Genomic DNA, 22,733 nt, shown 5'->3' with positions numbered 1-22,733 from the left:
ATGCCCTTCAAAACCAAAAAATATCATCAATTGAAAAGACCCTGATTTGTAACAGTCTACATGATTTGCTGGATTCTTAATATGTTCAATCACAGACACTAAAGCCAGCAGTAGGGTGTTAACTCAATCTCCTATAGGCCACATGCTTGGTGGTAAAGCAGTGATGACCCATTCAAAATGTTGCCAAATCAGAGAAGGATCAACCTACAACCTCTAGCATCCAAAACAAGCTGTTAACTACAGGACCAACGAGGCAGTTGGCAGGTCTTGAAGCCTTGAACATATATACTGAAACCAACTTCCATGTATCAATGTAGCATCAGGTGCCATGGTTTAGACTATTTACAGGGGAGCAAAGTATTCTGCTATTTACTTTTTTTAAGGTTATATGCTGGTGCATTTTTTTGCTTTTTCTACTGACCACACCCATATTATCATCCTTGTATAGGTGAAAATCCTAGCTCTCTCTCTTTTTATACATGTGACATACCTGATCAAGGTGAAAATCATTACCATTACAGATCTCATCATACTTCATCAATGTACACACACTGAGGGGTAAATTCTGGTTACTGGATGCTCGTGCTGCACGTCCATGCTCTCGTATTTTTTCTTGTTCTAAGGATAATCTAAGTTTCTCCTGTAAAGAGGATTGTGCTATATGAAGTACTTAGATGTTGAATTTCTCATATTAAAAATATATGTAAGCTAATTGCACCTATGCAATTGGTCAAATTTTTTTGTAGTGACAGGGTTTATTTTCTTCATTTTTCTGACTACCATACATGATTGTGTATAATCCACACATTTTAACCCCAAATGCAATTGAGAAGACTGTTCAGTGCATACTTTCTGTCTTTGCTCTTGTGCAGATTTTTACCCCAAGGTATATTAACCCTTGTTGTGCTGAGCATTTCTGAACGAAAGTCTAGATTTCGGTATTTTGCAAACTTATGCAAATATGCAAATTAGTTGTATAATGGTACTGATGCTGATTGTTATATATATAAATTAAAGATGTGTGATCACAGGGTGGGGTGGATGGGGAGAGGAGGTGTTGGGAGGGTATGTTGGCCAACGTGGAAAAATGGGTCTGTCACTTGAAAATGGTCATTTTTGTCCATTTCTGGTCATTTTTTGTGGGGTTCAACAAGAGCAAAACAGGAACCAAAGCACATTCATCCTACAGCCTGTACACCGTGAAGGCTACTGAAGCCAAATAAAGTGTGTTACAGTCATGAGTGGGGGGGGGGGGGGTCAGGAGTCCTATGACAGGTCACTCATGTGATAAAATGGGGATTTTTTCCAATTATTGGCCTCTGTTTGGCTTTAAACAGTAGTCAATACAAGGGGTTGATATCACAATGGTGGTGACAGAAATCATGCTTATTTAGTTTCCAGGCGAAATAGAGTACTACATATTAATTCAGCGAAAACTTGTGACCTCTTCTTTCAGCTTTCAAGTCATTATTTTTTAACAAACTCTATATCAGATAGCCTCATTTTAAAGCACAGTCACGCTGCTTGCAGATGGACACAAATTGCACTTTCCTAAACTAAGATTAACATTGGCAGAACCAATAAAGCGGAACCAGGTCCAATCCTGAACAGGTTCAGGTGTAGTGCGACAAGGGTTAATCCAAATAAGCACAGAAAATTGTCACACGTTATGACAATGTTCATACTTACCTTTTCCGTAAGATGCTGAAGCCTTAATTTATACCGGGCTTTTTCCTGTTCTATAAATAGATCTCTCATCTTCTCTGTAACTGAATTTGGTGGAGATAACTGAAAGTTAACAAAAATGTTAGATTGACCAGTAAAACACATTTAACCCTTAAACAAGAGGCTCCCAGGAGCCTGAATTGCTCACCTGGTTCAATTTTGCCTTTCCAGGGCAATAAATTAAACAAGAAGTTGTCCAACAATTTTGACTCAAGAAAACTTTGATAGGACTTATCATAAGGATCGTTTCAGTAAATGAAAGTCTAAATCTATCATAGTTTTAAAGACATTGGCTGAAAACTGTTAAAAAAAACAAAACAAAACAAAACAAAACTCCTTTTCCCTGTGAAGGGCAATAAAAAGGCATATGACAAATTTTATGCCTGAAGACTTTTGTAGTCCTAAAAGTAAGAATCATTTCGGCTTTTGAAAAAATTTGGCTAAACCTAATGGTTTTGAAGATATATGCGAAAAACTACTGTCTGACCACTATGTTCTATTTTTAGTAACAGTGGCCATGTTTTTTCCACAGATCAAAAAACCCCACTTCCATTCTATGCAGGATACCCCAAGGAACACTTATACCCAGTTTTGTTACAATTGGTAATATAGTGTCAGAGGAGATTTTTGAAAGAAATAACATAAAAAATAGCAAAAAACTTTGAAAAAGGGCAATAACTCCAACTTGGCTTAGGTCTCACTAACCACTTCCGGGTCAAATGGCCACCCCCCTATGTAGTACCAAAAACACACTGAACCTAGACATATGCATTGTAAGTGCATTATTTGTGTGTATTATGATTAAAAGTAGTCAAAATGAAGCTGAGAGTGTACTTTAAAATCATATATGTAATTAACTACAAAAGTGCATGAATATTGTTTACATGTGTGAGTAATTTGCCTCCATGCTGTCAGTTAGCGGAACAGGTAAAAATGTGGATTTTCAGTATTATTTATTCAAGTAAATTTTGTGAAGAATTTCTACTATCATCGTACCATTAGCATAATGATTTTGGAAGTCTTATTTTCCAAGCTTTGCAACGGTATGCAACTTTAAGATGTCATTTGTCCTGGGAATTCACAATGAGACTTTGAAAATTACTTTTTTAACAAGTAAAGTAATAGAAACGTTAGAAGTGGTTAGTGAGACCTTAATAGATTAAAATGAAAATTTGACCACAGAAAGATCTCATCATGCTGAACATTTTTACGCCATGTCAGAATTGGCTACACCTAACTGTTTTGGAGATACATGCGAAAAACTACTGTCTGACCACTATGTTCCATTTTTAGTAATGACGGCCATGTTTTTCGACAGATCAAAAATGCCCACATCAGTTCTATGCAGAATACCCCAACGAACATTCATACCAAGTTTGGTTCCAATTGGTTAAGCAGTGTCAGAGGAGAGGATTTTTGAAAGAAGTAACATAAAAAATAGCAAAAAACGTTGAAAAAGGGCAAAAACTCCATCATGGCTTAATAGATTAAAATGAAAATTTGACCGCAGATAGAACTCATCATGCTGAATTTGGCTAAACCTAACCGTTTAGAAGATATATGCAAAAAACTACTGTCTGACCCCTATGTTCTATTTTTAGTAACAACGGCCATGTTTTTTTCCATGGATCAAATATCCCCTCATCAGTTCTGTGCAAGAAATCCCAAGGAACATTTATACCAAGTTCGGTTCCAAATGGTCAAGTAGTTTCAGAGGAGAACAGATTTGAAAAATTGTTAACAACGATGATGGACGATGGACGCCAAGTGATGGCAATAGCTCACATGGCCTTTGGCCAGGTAAGCTAAAAATGAAGGATATTTTATAATGTGTATTTTAAAAGATAAGTATATAACTTCATTTATTCTTTATTTCCAAATTAAATATCTCATCGTTTTTATATTATTTTCATATATTTTTTTCACTATGCTAGTATGCTAAGACAATATCAGTTTGTTTTGAAAATAGTTACCAAGGGAAGTTTAAATAAAACTTTGTTGATCAATACATTTCAACACTTGCACAACTAATCCTCATCACATCTGACTTAATGTGTGCATGCCTTTATTATCAAACTTTCTTCAAACTTATAATTAAATGCTGGAATTATAGAACAACATACCATAGGCACAGAGAGAGTACTGGCTGAGTTCCCTTGAAGGACATAACTACAATTTACTAACAGGTAGTCTTTAAATCCTTGTGGAGGTTTAGGTTGCACAACTGATAAACTCTTTTGCTGGAAAGATTGTTTCTGAAAATGATACATTTCACCAAAATCATTACTGATTCAATTCTATAATGTATAAATTACAACAAAAAGTATTAATGCAGTCTACAGATGTGAATTAACATATTATTTTCAAGGTACAGATTCGTGATCACTACCGAGATTGGGATATATAGCAATAACTAAGATATTGATGAAATATTTGTTAGCATAAAATTATTCAGGCACAGAAATTGATGCCCCTAACAGAAAGAATGCTAAGGTGGACAAATAAATGCAGTCCTACAATCTACTCCCGTGTATGCCAATTTATCATATTTATCTTGGGCAGAGTATTCATTTTGCAAAGAATTCATATTAAAGATAAATGGCTTATCAAACACATGTTAAGTTAACTTGTGTGCTACAGCAGTTTTTTTTTAAAACAAATTTGACAGTGCATAGCCTCCAAAGGTGATACATGTATGTAGTAGGCAAAATCTGAGGATCAAGGACTTAGAGCTTGGGTCCCTGAGGATCATGGTTGGCCAGGAGAAATGACAAAATCATGTTTCATTAAGTTCTATACATATACTTCTTCCTTGTCAGCACTTTTTACACACAACTCCCTTAATAGTGAAGTTAGGACAAAAAATAGCTTTTAGCTTGGGCAATACCTGTCTTCTGATGGCTAGGTATGTTTCATATGGATTTGGTGGTTTTTCATACGACACAGGCGGCAATGTAGGAGGAGCTGGTGGCTCCTGAGGTTCTTGTTTTGGACGATTACGTTTCCGAAGTTGAACTGATGACAATGTTTCATCCTCATCTTTTGTTGCCTTTGAGGAAACAGAAACATCATCTCGCATTGACTGCTCCATATTAGCTGTAAAATTTACAAATCACGAGTGAAGTTAATTCTTATATCAGGCATTAGGCTGAATGATAAATATGTTCTGTTGCATTGTCCCTTGATGCATCATGTTGATTTGATTCTGTACCTTAAGCACAATGATCAGTACACATCAGAGAAAATTAGGCCAAGAAAAAAAAATAAGTCTGTTTAAGGTTACACTTTAATGTACCTATCCTATTTTATTCTGCCTACCCAAGCACATTTCAGTGGTATTTTTTTTTTAATGAAATGCCATAAAACTATCATTTTTTTCTTTGAACACTATTTAAGTCAAGAATCCTCTTATACTTTCTACAAGGATATTTAAAAAAAATAAATTATTATACCTACATTTGTACTTACATGTATCTACCCTGTTTTTTCATCCCATGTAACCTTAAACAACAATTTTTTTTTCTTGACCTAACTGTCTCAGGGATGTACTGACCATTCTGCTTAAGGTAAAAAGCAGGAAGACTGAGTAAATATCATAAATATAATGTGTCTTAAAGGCACTTTGTCTATTGTTTCCCTCAGCAGTTGGAAACTTGGACAATACATGTTGAACTTGATATTTTCATATGACCCCAAGTCACCTAAGTAACCTGATGCCTTGTTTTATTCTATAAATTAATACTGATTACCAATGTTGTTAGATAAAATTTGTGAAATTGATATCTTTGGCCAATGAGGCTTTGATTTATGAATAAAACATCTTATGGTTATTAAAGTAATGAAAGTTACAGGAAATGATATGGAATTTGTTTCTCTTTTATAGAGTACCAGTACATGTATATTGATAACTTTTTTTTTACTTCAACTGAAAATCTGAAGAAATTGCTTTTTTCAATTGTATATACATATACATGTAGTGTTTTCTTTTAGATTAGCTTTTAATGTACCACTTTTTTCTTATCTACATGTACATGTATTAGGAAAAATACCAAAAATTTGTTTTTTGGCCTTATATTATCTTCTATCTTTGAGGTGGATAAAATATTTTGTTCATGCTTCTGATACATTTGTACTGAACATGTATTAAAGAAAAAATTAAAACATTGGCAACAATTAAAGTCCGTGAAAGGTCACAAGTTGGAAATATATTTGAGCTAAAATGAAAATCATATAAAAAAATCACAACCGAAGAAAAATTCCTCTCTAATACACATGTTTACCGTGATGTTTTTTTTTTTTTTTTAATTAACACCTACATACCATATTCAAAGCTTGTAAGAGTTTTAATGTTCTAATCTTTAAGCTGACAATGATGTACATTGTATTATTATAACTTAAAAGGTGAAGACACTTTACATATACATTAGTTTAGGCACAGAGTCTAGACACCCTACTACCCTGTACCAAAATTTGTTTCAAGCATGTTCTGTAACCAGGAGAACTATTTTAATAAAAAAAAAATAAAACATACAATAACAAACATCAAGATCAATGAAGTTATTGTAATAAGTGCAGCTTTCAAGGAACATTGATGCACATGAGCTGGTATGTACATGGAATAGGAAATTTAAGACTTCTTTATGGGCTAATACATTGTACATATCTGTACCATAAAATGCATGTAAATGGTTTAAGCATACATGAGTATACTCTTTAAATGATTAGATATAAATGTGATATTTTATGAGGTGATAATGTGGCATCTATTATAAAATTGTAAAAATAATTTTTGAAGGTCAAGACAGATATAATCACCAGTACCACAGCAAGTCCAATATACATGTAATGTTGATACTTCCTGTTAAGAACTACAAATTTAGCAATATTCTTTTATGAGTGTGTTGTAAAGTGATGGTTTGAAATTAATGAATGTTTATAAATTTGTGAAATAACCCGATAATAAATAATCAGTACAAAAATAAAGTCATGAAATCACTCATAAACCATGATACATGTACATGTATGCATATAAACTAAGTTTGCATAGCTAATTAAAACTTGCTTGATTTTCATTCCTTGTCCTGTCTTAGAAAGTTATCTTATCCCATTCTTTATTTATTTCACTTAAAGGATTGTTTTGTGTCAATCAATGTACATGATTATGGAAAAGAAACTACACATTTTATCCCTGAATAAATTTGTAGTTATAATTTACTGGTACATAATTCTACATGTACATGTACAATGCATTTAATGATGAGTTTTGACATTCTACAAATCAAACATGAAGCTTCATCATAGGAAAACAACCCAAAATACATGGGAAAAAAAACAAACTTGTCCACTGATATATGTAGGCTGTTTTTGCCATCATTCATACCTTGCTTTTCTTTCTCTCTTTCCTTTGTTTCTTTCTCTTTACTTTCTTTCTCCTTTGGTTTTTCCTGTAATTTTTGTTGTTCTTTTGTATGAGAACGTAAAGTTCGTGTCGACTTTTGACTTGTTCCTTCTTTCTTATCGTCATCTTTTGACTTTCCTATATCTTTCTCTTGTTCTGCAGAATCTCCACTTGTTTTAACAGATGATTCTGACATTTTATTATCTTCAGTTTGTTTTTTATCACTGTCTTTTGTTGTTGAGGCTGTGTTACTTCCCCTCGATGACGGCCGAGATGAGGCAGGGCTTGAGGGTCGAATTGTTTCCTGTGCAAGGAGAGAAGAGACCGGGGTAGCTGCAGCAGTTACTGTTGTTACAGGAGTTACCTCTCCTTTGTTTACTACATATGGCAGTGCTGCCTTAGAAACATGAATTTTTAATGATTCAGAATCACTTGAAGATGAGGATGAACTTTTCTGAGGGAGAATGATTTTTAATGGAGGAACTTTCGGTGAGCAAGATCTACTATCTTTCTCCTTGTCACTACGTGGAGAATTTCTTGAGTCTTTATCTAATCTTCCAGGGGAGGCTACTCTGTCTGAATCAGATTTACAAGAGAGATTGCCATCATCCTCAACACGTGGGGAAGAAGCAGAACGCAGGTCCCACTTCAAACCACTTGTCGTCACTAAAGATTCTGAGCCATTGTCACCTGAATTTGAACCTAGGTTAGAAGAGACAACATTACTAGACATATTCCGTGATAAGTTTGGGAAATTATTACTTGTACACGTCCTTTCTGATGATATTGATGTTACACTATTAACTGTAGAACCCGTCACTAAATGAGAAACTGATGAAGACACTGATCTATGATTTGATGAATTCTGACTGTGAAATTTATCATCATTTGTCCATGAATGAGATGGTTCTACACTTGGAATGTAATCCCTTTTATCACTATATTTCACTTCAGATTCACTTGTTTTGTCTTTTAAACTGGATTCTTGTTTTGGCGTTTCAGATGAATCCAATCCTTGACTGTCTGGCTCTAAATTATCAAATCTCTCAAAATTCTGAAATTCCATATTAGAATTAATCACAGATGATGTCTCATTACATTTTGAAAGTAAGTTTGAAGAGGATATATCACTTTCTCCTCCTGGTTTATTCCTCTGTTCAAGTTGAGGGTCATAAAGGTCACTATCAACACTTGACACATTGCTATCAGCAGGTGAAAATGCTCCTTTTTCACTCATTCCTAGCATTACACTATATGAAGTCACATCCTTCTGCTTGTCACTCACTTCATCCCCAGTTTCTCTATGAAATTTTAAAAACAATCTTGGAGATTCCTGTGTTTTAGGAATAAGCACTCTTCGGCTGCTTGGTCCCTGGGAACTACTGTAATTATATGTTCCATCCGCTTTCGCCAGTCTTGATGTAATACCATCTGCAGCAAAAAAAAATAAAAGTAATCTATAATCTTGAAAAATGTTTTCATTTTTGCTAACTTATGAAAATGACCTCAAAACAGGATTTAAAAATTGTTGTAAATTTCTTATTAAATACTGTACATTAAAGGAGGTTTACTTCGCCAGCATTTTCATCATTATCTTACAGTAAAAACTGTGAACAAACGAATCTTTAAAGTGCTAAGGAAAAAAATCAATATTTTGCTAATAGAAGATAAAATCATAATTATATCCATCTGCACCATGAAAACTGATTTGTTCAATGTGTCATAGTTTTTCTTTCCTCTTTCTTCTACCCGGACGACTTTTCATGAGCAACTTGGGAGTGTTTACAGAAAAGCAGAAGATGCTTACCCTACTATTGCACCTGGTCCATGCTCCCAGCTTTTAATGGAGCCCAAATTGTTCATTTACTTTTATGACTTTGTATGTATTATTTTTGTTATTTCACGTTCTTTGTTGTGTTTTCCTGTTTTCCATGTCTAGTCTTTGTCCCTGGATTATATTCTTTTGATTTCCGCTAGAAACTTGTTTCCTTGATTACTCATTGAAATCAGATTTGAAAAAGTGGAATTTCGCTTTAAAAGGAAGAAAATCATGTCTGGGTGTTATTTCTGAGATCATATTTATATGAAGGTAGATTTTCTTTCATAGCATATTCTGTACACATAAAATACTATATAAACAATACCTAACATCAACATTTTACAATATCTCTGAAATGAATAAGGAATAGCCATGACAAATATTGTTATAAAAGTGAAGTAGGCAATAAGAACTAAGAGTACAACATGTGCACAAAAAATACAAAACCAACATTATAGGCATTAAAAGCATGATACGAAATAGAACCAATAAGCAAAGAATAGTATTTTACAATTAACTATTTGTACTTACCTCTTTCCTCATTGTCAGAATTTCTAAAATCTTCCTCTTTGAGAGATGCATTACTTTCGGGAGAGGTAGGAGATCTTACATCATCAAGGCTAGAACTGTCACTGCTTGAAGTAATAATCTCCTTCCGTAATAATTTGACCATGTCTGTTGAGGCTGCTAGATCTAAAGGGGTCTTACCCTTACTGTTAGGTTGCTGAGGGTTAGCTCCATGCTTTAGTAGTAATTCTACAAGCTATAAAAGAGAGCAAAAAGTTATGTACCAGTTATATCTTGAAAATATCAGTAATTTGATAACCTACTAATGCAGTTGTTTAACCTATTTTGTATCAAACAAAATAATTTCACTACTATTAAATGTATGTATTTTTAGTAGTTCAAGAATCTTAACACCACAAAAAACACCAAATATTTTCTTGTCTGATAATATTATTCACCTAATAGAGATATAGCCATATGGAATCTACACAAACATAAAGTGTACTTATAGATATGTCAGCTTGTCTGTACTATGTTACCTGTACACTCACATATACCAGATTAATATAAGCCAAAATTATATACATGTAGCTTACTTTATTGTGAGCATTAATAACAGCATCATGAAGAGGGGTATCATTCTCCAGTCCCTGAACATTGACATTGGCACCGGCTTTCAGTAACTGTCTGGCAACTTGTACCCATCCTCTGTTACATGCTTCATGTAAAGGAGTCCAACCTGAAAAATACCCAGACCAGTATAGTGTGTATGGAAGTGTAATTAAAGCTGATTCAAAACATCAAAAATAAATGAAAATTCAGTTGTTTATTCAATAAGGTCTTGGAAAGGACAAACACATAGATGTAAAATAAAATTACATTTTAATTCAAGTTATCAACTTCATTACCATTACTGGATTACTGAAGAACATTTGACTAATTCTGAAACAAGATTGACTTGTAGAATTTGAAATCAGTTGACCAATATCTCACAATAACATGTAAATATGTAACAGTACAAATACAAATAATAATTGTAATTTTGCACAGCTTTAAGTTATATTCTAATAGCAATAGGGGGGGGTGGGTATAAAGAGAGGTGATATCAAATTATGTCTAGATAATCAATACAATATAGTGTAAAACAAGTGACAACTGAGAATTATGTTAAAATACTATAGATGCTCTCTTTAAAAAAAATTCTGTCTACAGAACAAATAAAATACTTTGCAGGGCACAGCTTGATACAATTGCAGAGTTCGAACACTGGTAAATTCGGATAATTATGGACAAAGGGATCCATTCACAACAGTTCAATTCACACCCCCAAAATCAATCCCATCCTTCCATTTTATAGTATGGCACCTTATGACAGTATTAAGAGATTTCTGGCCCATTGAAATTTTGCAAGGGCCCAATCTTTTTTTTCAAATGCCCAATTGAAATCCTGAATATTTCCATAGGCTTCTATATAAAATGGGCCCTTGGCCCATCGTAAGCGCCCATAATAGTCAAAAGCCAGGAAAACCTCTGTAATTGTTTGCATATGAAGTGCCTATGGATGGTAATGATCATGACATTGACGAAGAGGAAGCCACGATACCATTTTGTAACTGAAATTTTCTTGCGGTGGTATAATCAATAGATAAAAACTGCATGGACTAAAAATTCTAAATCATTTTAAATCATAGTTTTTCAATGGATACATTACCATCTTCAAAAATAAAAAAAAAACTTATAAGGCACAGCTTCAGAAAGATGTCTTAGTATCTACAAAAATTTAACCTACATGTTACTTTACCCATTACTAAGTTAATTATGGACAACAAAAATTCATCTTAAACATAGCAATTTAATAAAATGCTTTAGAGTGCAGCTTGATACCACTGCAGAGGTTGAATCCTGAACAGTTGGGGTAAGTACAGACACACCATTCAAGCTTGATAAAGCTCTGAGTTTAGATACAAATCATATAGTTAACACAGGATAAGAACTTGACTTGAATCAAAGTGGCTTAAACGGTTCAAGTCACAAACTCTTAATTCAATGCAAGCCTTTTTTTGAAAGTTTTTTGAAGTAGGGTGGGGGTAACTTTTGCACATTCACTATAGTGATCCAACACTGAAAAATCATATTAATCAAAGTTACTTGAGATTCCTGTCGTAATACAGGAGGAATTGTAGTCAGCTTTATGTTGGACAGGCTGAAACCTATTTCCCCTCAAAGTTTGTTTTCTCCTTGTATATCAAGAAAAAACATTCTAAACCCATCAAAACCATGGTTTTTTTTTTCACACCTGCAAAATCAGCAACATTAACATCTGCTCCTGCCTTGATTAACTTTTTAATCTGTTTAACATCTCCTTTGATTGCAGCAAGATGTAGAGGTGTTTCTCCTCTCTCATTTCTTTTATGAACTTTCTTGTCTATTGGTGTCCTTTTAGGTGCTAGGACATTTGGTTGAGGTGATGCTGGTTTATTGGTTGTTGAATCTACAAAACAAATTTAATTTGAATGATGATTAAGGTAAAACAAGGGTATTCCAGAACTAAATTTAGCCTGAACTACCGAAATATTGGAGTTAAATATACTCATTACTGTAAAAAAAGATCTCTATAAGAAAAATAAGATGACTTCAACCATCTTATGAGAGTTTTTAGCCTTACAGGAGGGATAAAACACATATCAAACAGCTTTATTACTACCTTACGTTTTCAGAATGCAATACTGGCATGAAAATTAAGCTGAAAAGCAGGATGCAGAAAATTTTGAATCTGTATGAACAATAATTGAATTTTATTTTTGTTTGGGCTCTGTTCTCTTACTTAGATGTTATGGTGATTGAAAATAGTACACCAAGGTGACACAAGGTGACCCTAACTAGTGCAGAGATAGGCAAAAACAACTTTTTCTTTTTTTTTTTTTTTTGGCATTGACGATTTCATTTTTGTTCAAAATGTGTTTTTTTTTTGTTCTGGGGAAAATTATGTGTACGCCTGGGCTTTCTTGCTATCTGACTAGTTGAAGACACCACAAATCTGTATATGCCAAACATTTGTTTTAAAATGTAACAGGTCTTTTATTTACAAATGGAAACTATAATCTCCTGGTAATCAAATGAAAACAATCTGTTATTTAAGTGGGTATGAATTGTAGTTACTAAGAAAAATATGAATTGTATAAAAGTTAACCTTGTGAATTTTCATCTGTCATTCGCATTAGAATTAACATCTGTTGTCTCTCTGACAGGGGACCAGTCCTTGGGGATGTTATTCCACTAGTTGGTGTCTTTGGTAAAGGAACATTTCCTTGAGGTGGGGATATCTCAGAAGTTAATGCCTTCTTTCTCTTTGGTGTCACTTTTTTATCTGAAAAAAAAAAAAAAAAAAAAAAAATTGTACTTTATCCTCTCAAGTACAAGTTACAATAGTAACATTTTTGAAAGAATACAACAAAACATGAAGTATTTTGAAGTTTTGGAATGTTTACTACATAACCTAATAATAGGTAAATCATCCATTAGAAACACCATAACCACTTCTTAATACCATGAAATAACTTCATACTTAGATAGTGAACTCTCCTGTACTAAAGTCACACACACACACACACACATATGTGGAGTAAAAACAGAGTAAGTAACATACCATCGTCATCATGAGGGGGTGACTCTGATGACAAGATCTTTCTCTTCAGTGACTTGTTTTCTGATTGCGGTGTCCGTACAAAAAGAGGCTTCTCCTTCAAAACAAAATTAGAAAATTTCATGAACATATTCTGCCTTAAATGATTATATCATTTTGATTCATCTCCATATTATTGTACAATTCAAATAATAAGTAAAGTGTAAATAGCAGAAGATACAAACTTCCTGGCATTTCTCACTTTATATCTAGAATTAGCACTTCTCAAATGTCAATATGATAAGTCATGAAATGACATATAAGGATTTCTGACCAACAATAAATCCTATTGATTACCAGTACCAACAATTACACCTTCCGAACCTAGTGGTAATTGTAAGACATGTTTTTACATGTAGTAGTTTTTATCTGTCTTTTTATTTGAACTTACAAGAAGTATGTTTTGGTGAGATACACATTAATATGGTTTTTTTTCAATTTTAGTGGTATAAGAGCAAGCATGGATCTGTCAGAACTTTTCTGACACTACATGTATCAACATATCCATGAGTGTTTTAGGATTTTTCAAAATTTAGGTTTCCACAGGAAAAATTTAAATGAAGGTTAACTTTCCCACACTCTTAGTTTACTTTTCAAACTTAACCAATTTTATAAAAATTCAAGCTTTCTACTTGGAAAATGGAAAGTTGAGCAGATTAAACAACTTTTCAAAACCAAAATTCAATGCAAAACCAGTTTCGAAGTTACACTCCTTGTGAATACACCTTAAGAAATCAGTAACCAGAGTCAGTTTCATGTTCTCTATGCCAAGTTTCATAATTCAAGTTATCATTCCCAATTTAAAAACAAGAGGCTCCCAGGAACCTGAATCACTCACCTGGTTAAATTTTGCCTTTCAAGGACAATAAATTTAACAAGATGTTGTCCAACAATTTTGACTCAAGACTTTGGTAGTACTTGTCATATGTATTATTTTAGCAATTGAAAATTTCTTTCTTCCTATCACAGTTTTCAATATATTGGCTGAAAACTGTAAAAAAACCATTTTTAACCCTTACAAGGAGTCGTCTGACAACTTTGATCCCTGAAGACTTTTGCAAGCCTTATAGTAAGGATCATTTCGGCCATTGAAAGAAGTTAGCTAAACTTAACAGTTTTGGAGATGTATGCAAAAACACTACTGTCTGACCCCTATGTTCTATTTTTAGTAACAGTGGCCATGTTTTTCAGCTGATCAAAAATCCCAACATCAGTTATATGAAGGATACCCCAAGGAACATTCATACCAATTTTGGTTCTAATTGGTTATGTAGTGTCACAGAAGTAAATTTTTGAAAGAAATAACATAAAAAATAGCAACAAAAAAAAAAAAAAAAATGTTGAAGAAGGGCAAGAACTCCAACATGGCTTAACAGATTAAAACAATAATCTATCCACAGACAGATCTCATCATGCTGAACACTTTTACTAGCAGTAAGAATTTGGCTAAACCTAAGGTTTTGGAGATATATGGGAAAAACTACTGTCTGACCCCTATGTTCTATTTTTAATAATGGTGGCCATGTTTTTCAAAATTCATGTGGATCAAAAATCCCCACATCAGTTCTATGCAGGATACCCCAAGGAACATTCATACGAAGTTTGGTTCCAAATGGTCAAGAAGTTTAAGAGGAGAAGAGTTTTGAAATATTGTTAACAACAATGATGAACACAGACAACGGCAGAGGCATACTGATGACTTTAGCTCACATGGCCTTTGGCCAGGCGACCTAAAAATTAGCGGGAAAATGGCTGCTCAGAACAATCTTTGGTCATCACCATTCAACTTTAAACACCTAGTTTCCTAAAGCAAGAATCTGAGCAACAGGTAAAAATGGTCATAAAATAGCAGCCATTTTGAAAATGGTCCCTAAAAAAAAAATTCAATACTGCCAGACAACTCAGAATATCATGTTTATCTTATGGGTTATAATTTTCATTATTCTTCTATGGTCTCACTAACGACTTCCGGGTCAAATGGCCACCCCCTATGTAGTACCAACTAGAGGCTCAAGAGAGTCTGAACCGCTCACCTGGTTAACCATTTGCTTATTTGAAAAATTTGAGGAATGAGACAGGCTAAGTTAAAATCAACTAAATTGTCAAATGCAGGAAATGCTTTTCATAGCATTTTCATGACCTGAACCAGAACTTTGCTAAAGGCAACAATTTTTGAATTTTTTTTCAAAAACCTGTCTTATGACCCCTAAGTTCCATTTTTAGTATAGGCAGCCATCTCTATTCATGGATTAAAAATCACAAGAGTCATTTTGAGCACAATACACTAAAGAATTATTATGCTTATTTTCATTCAATGATCTTAAATGGTTTTAGAGAAGAAGATTTTCAAAGTACATGTGAAAAAAAAAACAACAAAAAAACTGTTTCAGGGGTAGTGACTCCTACATTAGTCAATGAATGGTTTTGAAAATTTCGGCATAGGTCCTTCTCATGATGCTGAACAATTTTACCCATGCCAGCAATTTGCTAAAGGCAATGGTTTTTGAGTTATTTGCAAAAAACTGCAATGTGACCCCTATGTTCTATTTTTAGTAACAGCGGCCATGTTTTTTCATGGATCAAAAATCCCAATGGTCATTTTGTGCAGAACACCCTAAAGAAACAATCATGCCAAGTTGAAAACCTGTCAGTCCAGTAGTTTCAGAGGAGAAGATTTTTTAAAATTTGTCCACGACGACGACGGACGCCAAGTGATGGCATAAGCTCACTTGGCCTTTGGTCAGGTGAGCTAGAAACACACTGAACCTAGACCTTTGCATTGTAAGTGCATTATTTGTGTGTATTCTGATTAAAAGTAATCAAAATAAAGCTGAACATGTATACTTTAAAACCATACATGTAATTTACTACAAAAGTGTATGAATATTGTTTACATGTGTGAGTTATTTGCCTCCATGCTGTCAGTTAGTAGAAAAGGTAAAAAAGCGGATTTTCAGTATTATTCATTCAAGTAAATTTTGTGAAGAATTTCTAGAATCATCGTACCATTAGCATAATGATTCTGAAAGCCTTATTTTCCCAGCTTCGCGATGGTATGCAACTTTAAGGTGTCATTTGTCCTGGGAATTCACAGTGAAACTTTGAAAATTACTTTTTTAACATGTAATGAAAACGTGGAAGTGGTTAGTGAGACCTTTATTTTAGGGAAAAAATAGCAAAAAAAGCATTTTGACCCTCTTTGTTCTATTTTTAGTAACGATGGCCATGTTTTTTGACTGATGAAAAATTTTAAATGATCAGCTTGTGGAGGGAACCCTAAAAAATAATGCCAACTTTTATTCAATTTTGTTTCAATTGGTTTCAGAGAGTTGTACACATAAAAATGACAAAAAAAATTTGTTTCAGGGGCCATAAATCCTATTACAAGCAAAGGTCTGTCTTAAGATGGTGAACAATATTACACTTTTACCCCTTGTCAAAATTCGGTTAAACCAAACGGTTTTGGGGATATATGCAAAAAACTGCTGCCTGACACGTTCTATTTTTAGTGACAACAGCCATTTTTTAAACAGATAAAAAATCCAAACAATCATTTTGTGCAGGATACTCTAAGCAATGATCATTATAAGTTTCATCCAAAGCCATTCAGTAGTTTCAGAGGAGATGATGTTTGAAGTAGTTAACCATGATGACGATGGATGTCAAGTGATGGCAATAGCCCAATTTGATATATCTACATGTGCAAAAATATGATCATGTCCTACCTTCACTGATGCAAGTAGTTTCCAAAGGATTAAAAATCATTATGAGACTTATATTTCTATGATACAAGAAATTCGGCTACATGTTTAGGATGTTATAGTAGAAAATGATATGATTGAGTAATCATTATTTATCAACTTAACTAAGGTATGTTTCAAGGGTTACAAAGTATTTTGCCAAAAGCTATTTTAGACATGTTCATGTAAAACTTGATCTTGATCTTCATATGACAGTGAAAAATGACATATTTGAAAATTCATGTAGTCTTTGGAACATTTCATATGAAATATGCCTTTTGTACACACACACTTAAATTGGCATGATAACTTCAACCTAAAGAAAGGATAAAAGATTATTTTGCTCAACAGTGCATAATAGGTCAAAATAATATGCTTTGGCAGTATAAGATGGTGTGTAACATTTACATTGATAAACATTCTAACATGCTAGACTGATTAACACCTTTTCACAAACTTACATAAACTGCTACTGCTCCTTCAAAATGTTTGTGTACTATTGATAATCATGATTTATTGGCCTAACTATAAACTGCATTTTGGATTTTGCTGAAAATTGTTCTTAACCTGTATTTTATGGTACTTAACAACTGTGAAAAGTTTTTTAAAAAATAATTGATCTGTTCTCAAGTCATCATCTGGAAACTGTTGGTTGGGAGGGGGGACAGACTGACGGACACACATATAATCGAATACCTCACCACTTCATACCAGAGAATCATCAATTTTAGTTTTTGGCCAACTAACATATTGCTTCTAATAGAAAATATCTTGTAATTAGGTGTATATTGACATTTAAGTTTTAGAACTTAGGACAAAGGAACAGAATTTAACATGATTCATCATATCACAGTGGCAACAAAATATTGTTGTTCATTCACAAAATACTGAAATTTAATAAATAGTAATAAATATTTCAGTGTTAATTACAATAGAAAAGCCTGAGAAAATAACTGTATTACACAATAGAAATATAATCTAATCATTTTTGGAAAAGATAGAATTGCATTGTTGTCAAGAGTCAATACAAAGTGGTGGATGCTGATCATTATTTTAAAATGCACCTTATTTGTTGTTAAAACTGTTACATGTACAAAAAAAGAGATGAAAATAATACAAACTAACAGTAATTTCAGGATAAATGGCTTGATGGACACAAAGTCTGAAGTGAGATGTATACTGAACTAGTTCAATATAAAATAAATTTGTAAAAAAATACAAATGTTTATACATGTATATACACATTTATAATGATGTACAATGTGCTAGATTTCCACATCACCCCAGGCAAGTGTAATTTTGATGTGAGGAGTAGAGTATTATACCACACTTTCCCTTTGGCATATGGAAAGCTCAATTTTTAAAAGAATTTGTTAAGTTTGGGAAAGTTAATCTTCATTTAGAATTTCCCAATGGAAACCTAAATTTTTTGAAAAATCCAAGAACATAGATGCATGAAATATTTATTACTATATAGCTAGAGGCTTATGAAATGTTTTTTTTTACTTTAAAACTAAAGGCTCTAAGGAGCCTGAATCACTCACCTGGAGAATTGAAATAATTTTAAAGTAGTATCATAATGACATTTGGAATCAAAAAAATGATTCTTGCTTCCAGCTGAGCCAATTGAACAACACAAAAAATGGATCATTTGTAAAAAGCATTGATGTCAGCATCCGTATAAAATTTCAAAACATTGCCTTTTGTGGTTTTAGAGGAGCTGATCTTAAATAAAAAGAATTGCAGAGCGCAGCATGATATGATCGCAGCCAGTTGAATTCTGTTCACTTGGGGCAAATGTGGACACAATACTAGTTTCTGACACTTTAACAAAGGGACTACCAGTTCATTGGGAACACAACAACAGGTTTGGATACAATATCGAACAATATTTTGGAAATTCAATTTCCTGGTAAGAAAGAATTTCTGCTTTCAGATGAAATATTAAAAAAAACATGATGGTTTTAGCTCCTTTGACCCCAATGTTACTCAAAAACAGTGAGAAATATTCAAAACCTGATTGAAAACTGCAAGAATGGACTTCCAGAAGGAATCTTACAAAATTGTTGGACAACTCCTTGTTAAATTCATTTCCCTTGAAAGGCAAAATTCAACCACGTGAGCGATTCACGCTCCTAGGAGCCTCTTGTTAGTAATGACAGTCATGTTTGTCAACAGATCAAAAATATTCACCATAATCCATGGACAAATTTCATCCTGCTGAACACTTTTATCTACACCAGATTTTGTCAAAACCTAATGGTTTTAAAGATACATTTGTATTTGCAAAAAAAAAATTATTTTCCAACCCCTTCAATTTTTTTTTATAGAAAATTTCAGTGAATTTAAAGTTTTCCTCACTTTTTTTGTAATGCTTTTACCAATTGATTTTATCTATGTTCTATGACCTTCTGAACTAATTTTCAGGTGTGTTTCATAGTGTTATGTTTCTTTCCACAATGGCCAGATTTAAAAAGGGGAGGCTTATGATCAACTCATCTCATTTTTTGTTCCAGTCCAAAGTCAGGAATTTCTGGCCTCTGTATGTATCGTTCCATTTTCACTATCAGATTACCTTTAAGTTGCTGGAGTATATGGGGCCAACTATTTTGCTATACCTGTGTATAATGTTGTTGCCAAAGATAGAAGTCTGTTTTGAATTTAGTGTGAATTTCTTCTTTCATAATTTAGACATTGGTAGGCCTGATTGTTAGAGTCTGCTGAAAGGTGTTACTTTCTATTATGGTTTTCAATCTTTCAGTGAAAATTGCAAAATTTTCAAACTTGACATTTTTATTTAAGGAGTTGCCATAGGACAACCAGTGATATATTGGAAGAACTTATAGTAACAATTCTAATGTATTGGACAAAGGTCAAATAAGCTACAATAATCAGGTGAAGACCTAAAATGAATTTTTTGCATAGAATATTCTTTTTAAGAATTAGCATGCCATTATAAGACCCTGCACATTACATTTTATATATGTACATATTTTCATAATTACTAAAGGAATAGTTTAAATTTTTTGCCAAGTTATTGGATATCACCAATTTTAGGACAGTTTATACAAAATGGTTCATGAACAGCCCTAATTTGTCAAACAAATGGTTATGTAAGCATATTGTATTACAAAATTTAAAACATTTTGAATATTATTTCTTTTCCATTCCAGTCCAAATTATCATTTGATTCTTCATCAAAATGTTTTTCAATCTGACTAGGGACCAAGCCATGTGAGGGGAGGCCAGGGGTTTTATAAATCCTTATACATTTATAAAGCAATAAGAGGCACAGTCTAATAATAGCACAGTATCTTGTTTTTTGGTATATTAAAGTTAAATTGCATAATACCTTTCTTGGAGGCGATTTCTTGTCAGACATATCCAGAAGTGGTAACACTGAGTATTGTAGAGACGGCATGCAGATTTCTTATTTTGCTTGATTAAGTTTTTCTACATTTAAACTGCATTTGTTGTTGATGACTGAGTAACTTGGAAAATATGACACTGCACATCTGAAAAAAAAAGGACAAATGCAGAAAGATTTGCTGTTTAGAAGGTAGCTGCATATTTCAAAAATAAAATACACATTTTAAGATATTTTACAAACATTTTTCTTTGCCACTTCTAACATACTGCAATTTTTTAAATAAACTTTGGTAAAGTTTAATGAACAAGCATGAGACGACACACCAATTATAGTATTTTGTAACAAAAATAAGTGTGACTGTCAGCTGAACACACACATTTGGAAAGTCATTTCTCCTCTCATCAAATACTACCAATTCACCAGCAGTAACATCTTCTTCAAATACAACTACAACTGTACATGTAGTACAATCATGGCCATGAAAGACTGTTGATTGACAATAACAGAGAGTTTTTATCAGATTCACGATAGTGAAGCTAACTTAAAGAGCAATTAAACTATTACAACAAGTAATAAAGAAAATTAACAAATATACATGATTAAAATTGGAGTTATGTAAGATATACATAATCCTCTTTTCACTATAGAATGCTGTATCCAAATTCAAATAGTCATTAACATATAAGATGTGATATGAATGTGCAATTGCAGGCTCTGAAGGGATTTTACCAGGATTGTTTAAAGACAAAATGTCATACAATATATATAGTGGAAACTGAGAATTTAAAGGATTTGGCTAAACAATGTTTCTTCTTTAGGGTAAGATCAGCTACATGTATAAAGCTTCATAAGACTGAAGGAATATGTAAGCCAGTAGTGGATTAGAATTGGTATGGACAAATATGTTATTGAATTATTATTCCAGCATTTTGACATATTTAGAAGTCTCTGCCAAGTACTATGAAGATGTATCTAAATGTAGGTGTTTCATCTGTGTTAGAGTAAGAAGGATGTATAATGCTTTTGAGTCAGGATTTCAACTGATTGTTGGAATGGTAGTATAAAGAGTAATAAAATCATATGCATATAGGTCTTGTTTCTATTATATTCCAATAATAAAATAGTCAGAGTTTCCAGAAGACCTTTCAAATTTTTCAGAACCCACAATGAACTGATAAAACTACAAGTGTAATAATAAGACCAGAGGCCTTCTGTGTTTCTCCCTCCATAGGTAAAGAAGTTAACAGTTTCTAAATGGCAGTGATTTTCCTTCTGTTCCCTGGGTGAAAGCAATTAGGAAAAAGAGCATGAAAATGCAACTTGAAGTCCATGAAGTGACCTCTTGATGACAAATTTGATACAGTACAACATTTTTAGAACAGAAAGGAAATTTTGTATATCTTACAAATTTCCATTTAATTATGATCAAATCTTAAGATGTTTCCAGTCACAAGTAGGAATTTCACTGCTGATATTTGAGAAATTAGAAGTATAGGAATATGAAATACTTGGTATGGATCTGCATTGAAAAACACAGGATGTTTTAATTATTTGACCACTTTTGTGAATGAGAATGTTAGCCAAACTTATTACATTAATGCCTTTGTTGACAAAAGAAGTGGTAGAAACGAACATTTCTCCACATCTTACTCTTAAGACAACTGACTGAAAAAGTCGGTGATGACCAATATAAAAAATAATGGCCACAAGTCTACAATGTACATTTATAAACAAATGTAATAGCAACTACAAAAATAAAGCCTTAAAGGTGTCAAGACTTGCTTTGTAAAGACAGTGTAGTAAAAAGAGAGGTTACATATAAAGTAAAGTTCAGTGCGAATCTGATGAAATCCAAAAGATATTTGTATGAAAGAAAGAAGACCATATATAGAGACATCATTCATCTTTGGACATGTATGGTAGCAATGGCCATGACATAGTTTAGGAGTTTTTAATACACAAATGTAAGAGTTGTTGTGCTCATGCGAACACATGTATCATACAAATTTTATAAGGATGAGCCTGGCACCAACAGCAGCGACCATATACTGTACTTTTTGGGCATTAAAATGAGCATAACCCATCCTCTATACACTAAACATTTCAGCAGACAGGTTAATAGGTCATGAAGCTTCATAGTACAAAGGATTTCTGACATAAAGACTTAGACCACAATTTAAACATGGTCACATCAGCATCAAAATTACGAAAATCGTTTATCAGCCTTGTAAATTTTATTAGAAATGTACGATTAAGTGGAACAAAAGGGAGAAGCGTGGGATGGCTGTTCTAAATTTCGTGATTTTCTGGGGTCATTTTCTGGATTTACTTATTCAAAATCGTAAAACCATGGATGACCCTATCAATGAAATTTATCGTAGATTACGAAAATATAGGTTATTTTAGTGTGAGGTGAACCGTTTCCCCTATAATTAAGAATTTTTAGGGGATACTCACCTTTGGAGGTCGTGTGGCTTTGATTCTACGCGGGC

At 33.2% G+C, this 22,733-nt stretch overlaps 1 protein-coding gene across 1 annotated transcript in view; it reads right to left on the bottom strand.

The window, feature by feature from the left end:
- LOC148615844 (uncharacterized) overlaps positions 1-22,733 on the bottom strand; it is a 27,894-nt gene extending 5,161 nt beyond the window's left edge. Inside the window, exons 1-12 of the mRNA XM_088581487.1 lie at positions 22,699-22,733; positions 20,224-20,386; positions 13,096-13,189; positions 12,640-12,816; positions 11,746-11,940; positions 10,046-10,188; positions 9,474-9,705; positions 7,106-8,554; positions 4,613-4,821; positions 3,849-3,980; positions 1,690-1,788; positions 491-640 (exon numbers count right to left, since the gene is read on the bottom strand). Of these exons, the coding sequence (XP_088437613.1) occupies positions 491-640; positions 1,690-1,788; positions 3,849-3,980; positions 4,613-4,821; positions 7,106-8,554; positions 9,474-9,705; positions 10,046-10,188; positions 11,746-11,940; positions 12,640-12,816; positions 13,096-13,189; positions 20,224-20,292 (2,949 nt within the window). The 5' untranslated portion in view covers positions 20,293-20,386; positions 22,699-22,733. The remainder of the gene's footprint in view (positions 1-490; positions 641-1,689; positions 1,789-3,848; positions 3,981-4,612; positions 4,822-7,105; positions 8,555-9,473; positions 9,706-10,045; positions 10,189-11,745; positions 11,941-12,639; positions 12,817-13,095; positions 13,190-20,223; positions 20,387-22,698) is intronic.

The sequence above is a fragment of the Perna viridis genome, chromosome 5 (assembly GCF_037379345.1).
Source record: "Perna viridis isolate PV_CMFRI_1.1 ecotype Kerala chromosome 5, ASM3737934v1, whole genome shotgun sequence".
NCBI lineage: Eukaryota > Metazoa > Mollusca > Bivalvia > Mytilida > Mytilidae > Perna > Perna viridis.
The sequence above is the reverse complement of the archived record's forward strand: the minus strand, read 5'-3'. Positions and strand labels throughout refer to the sequence as shown.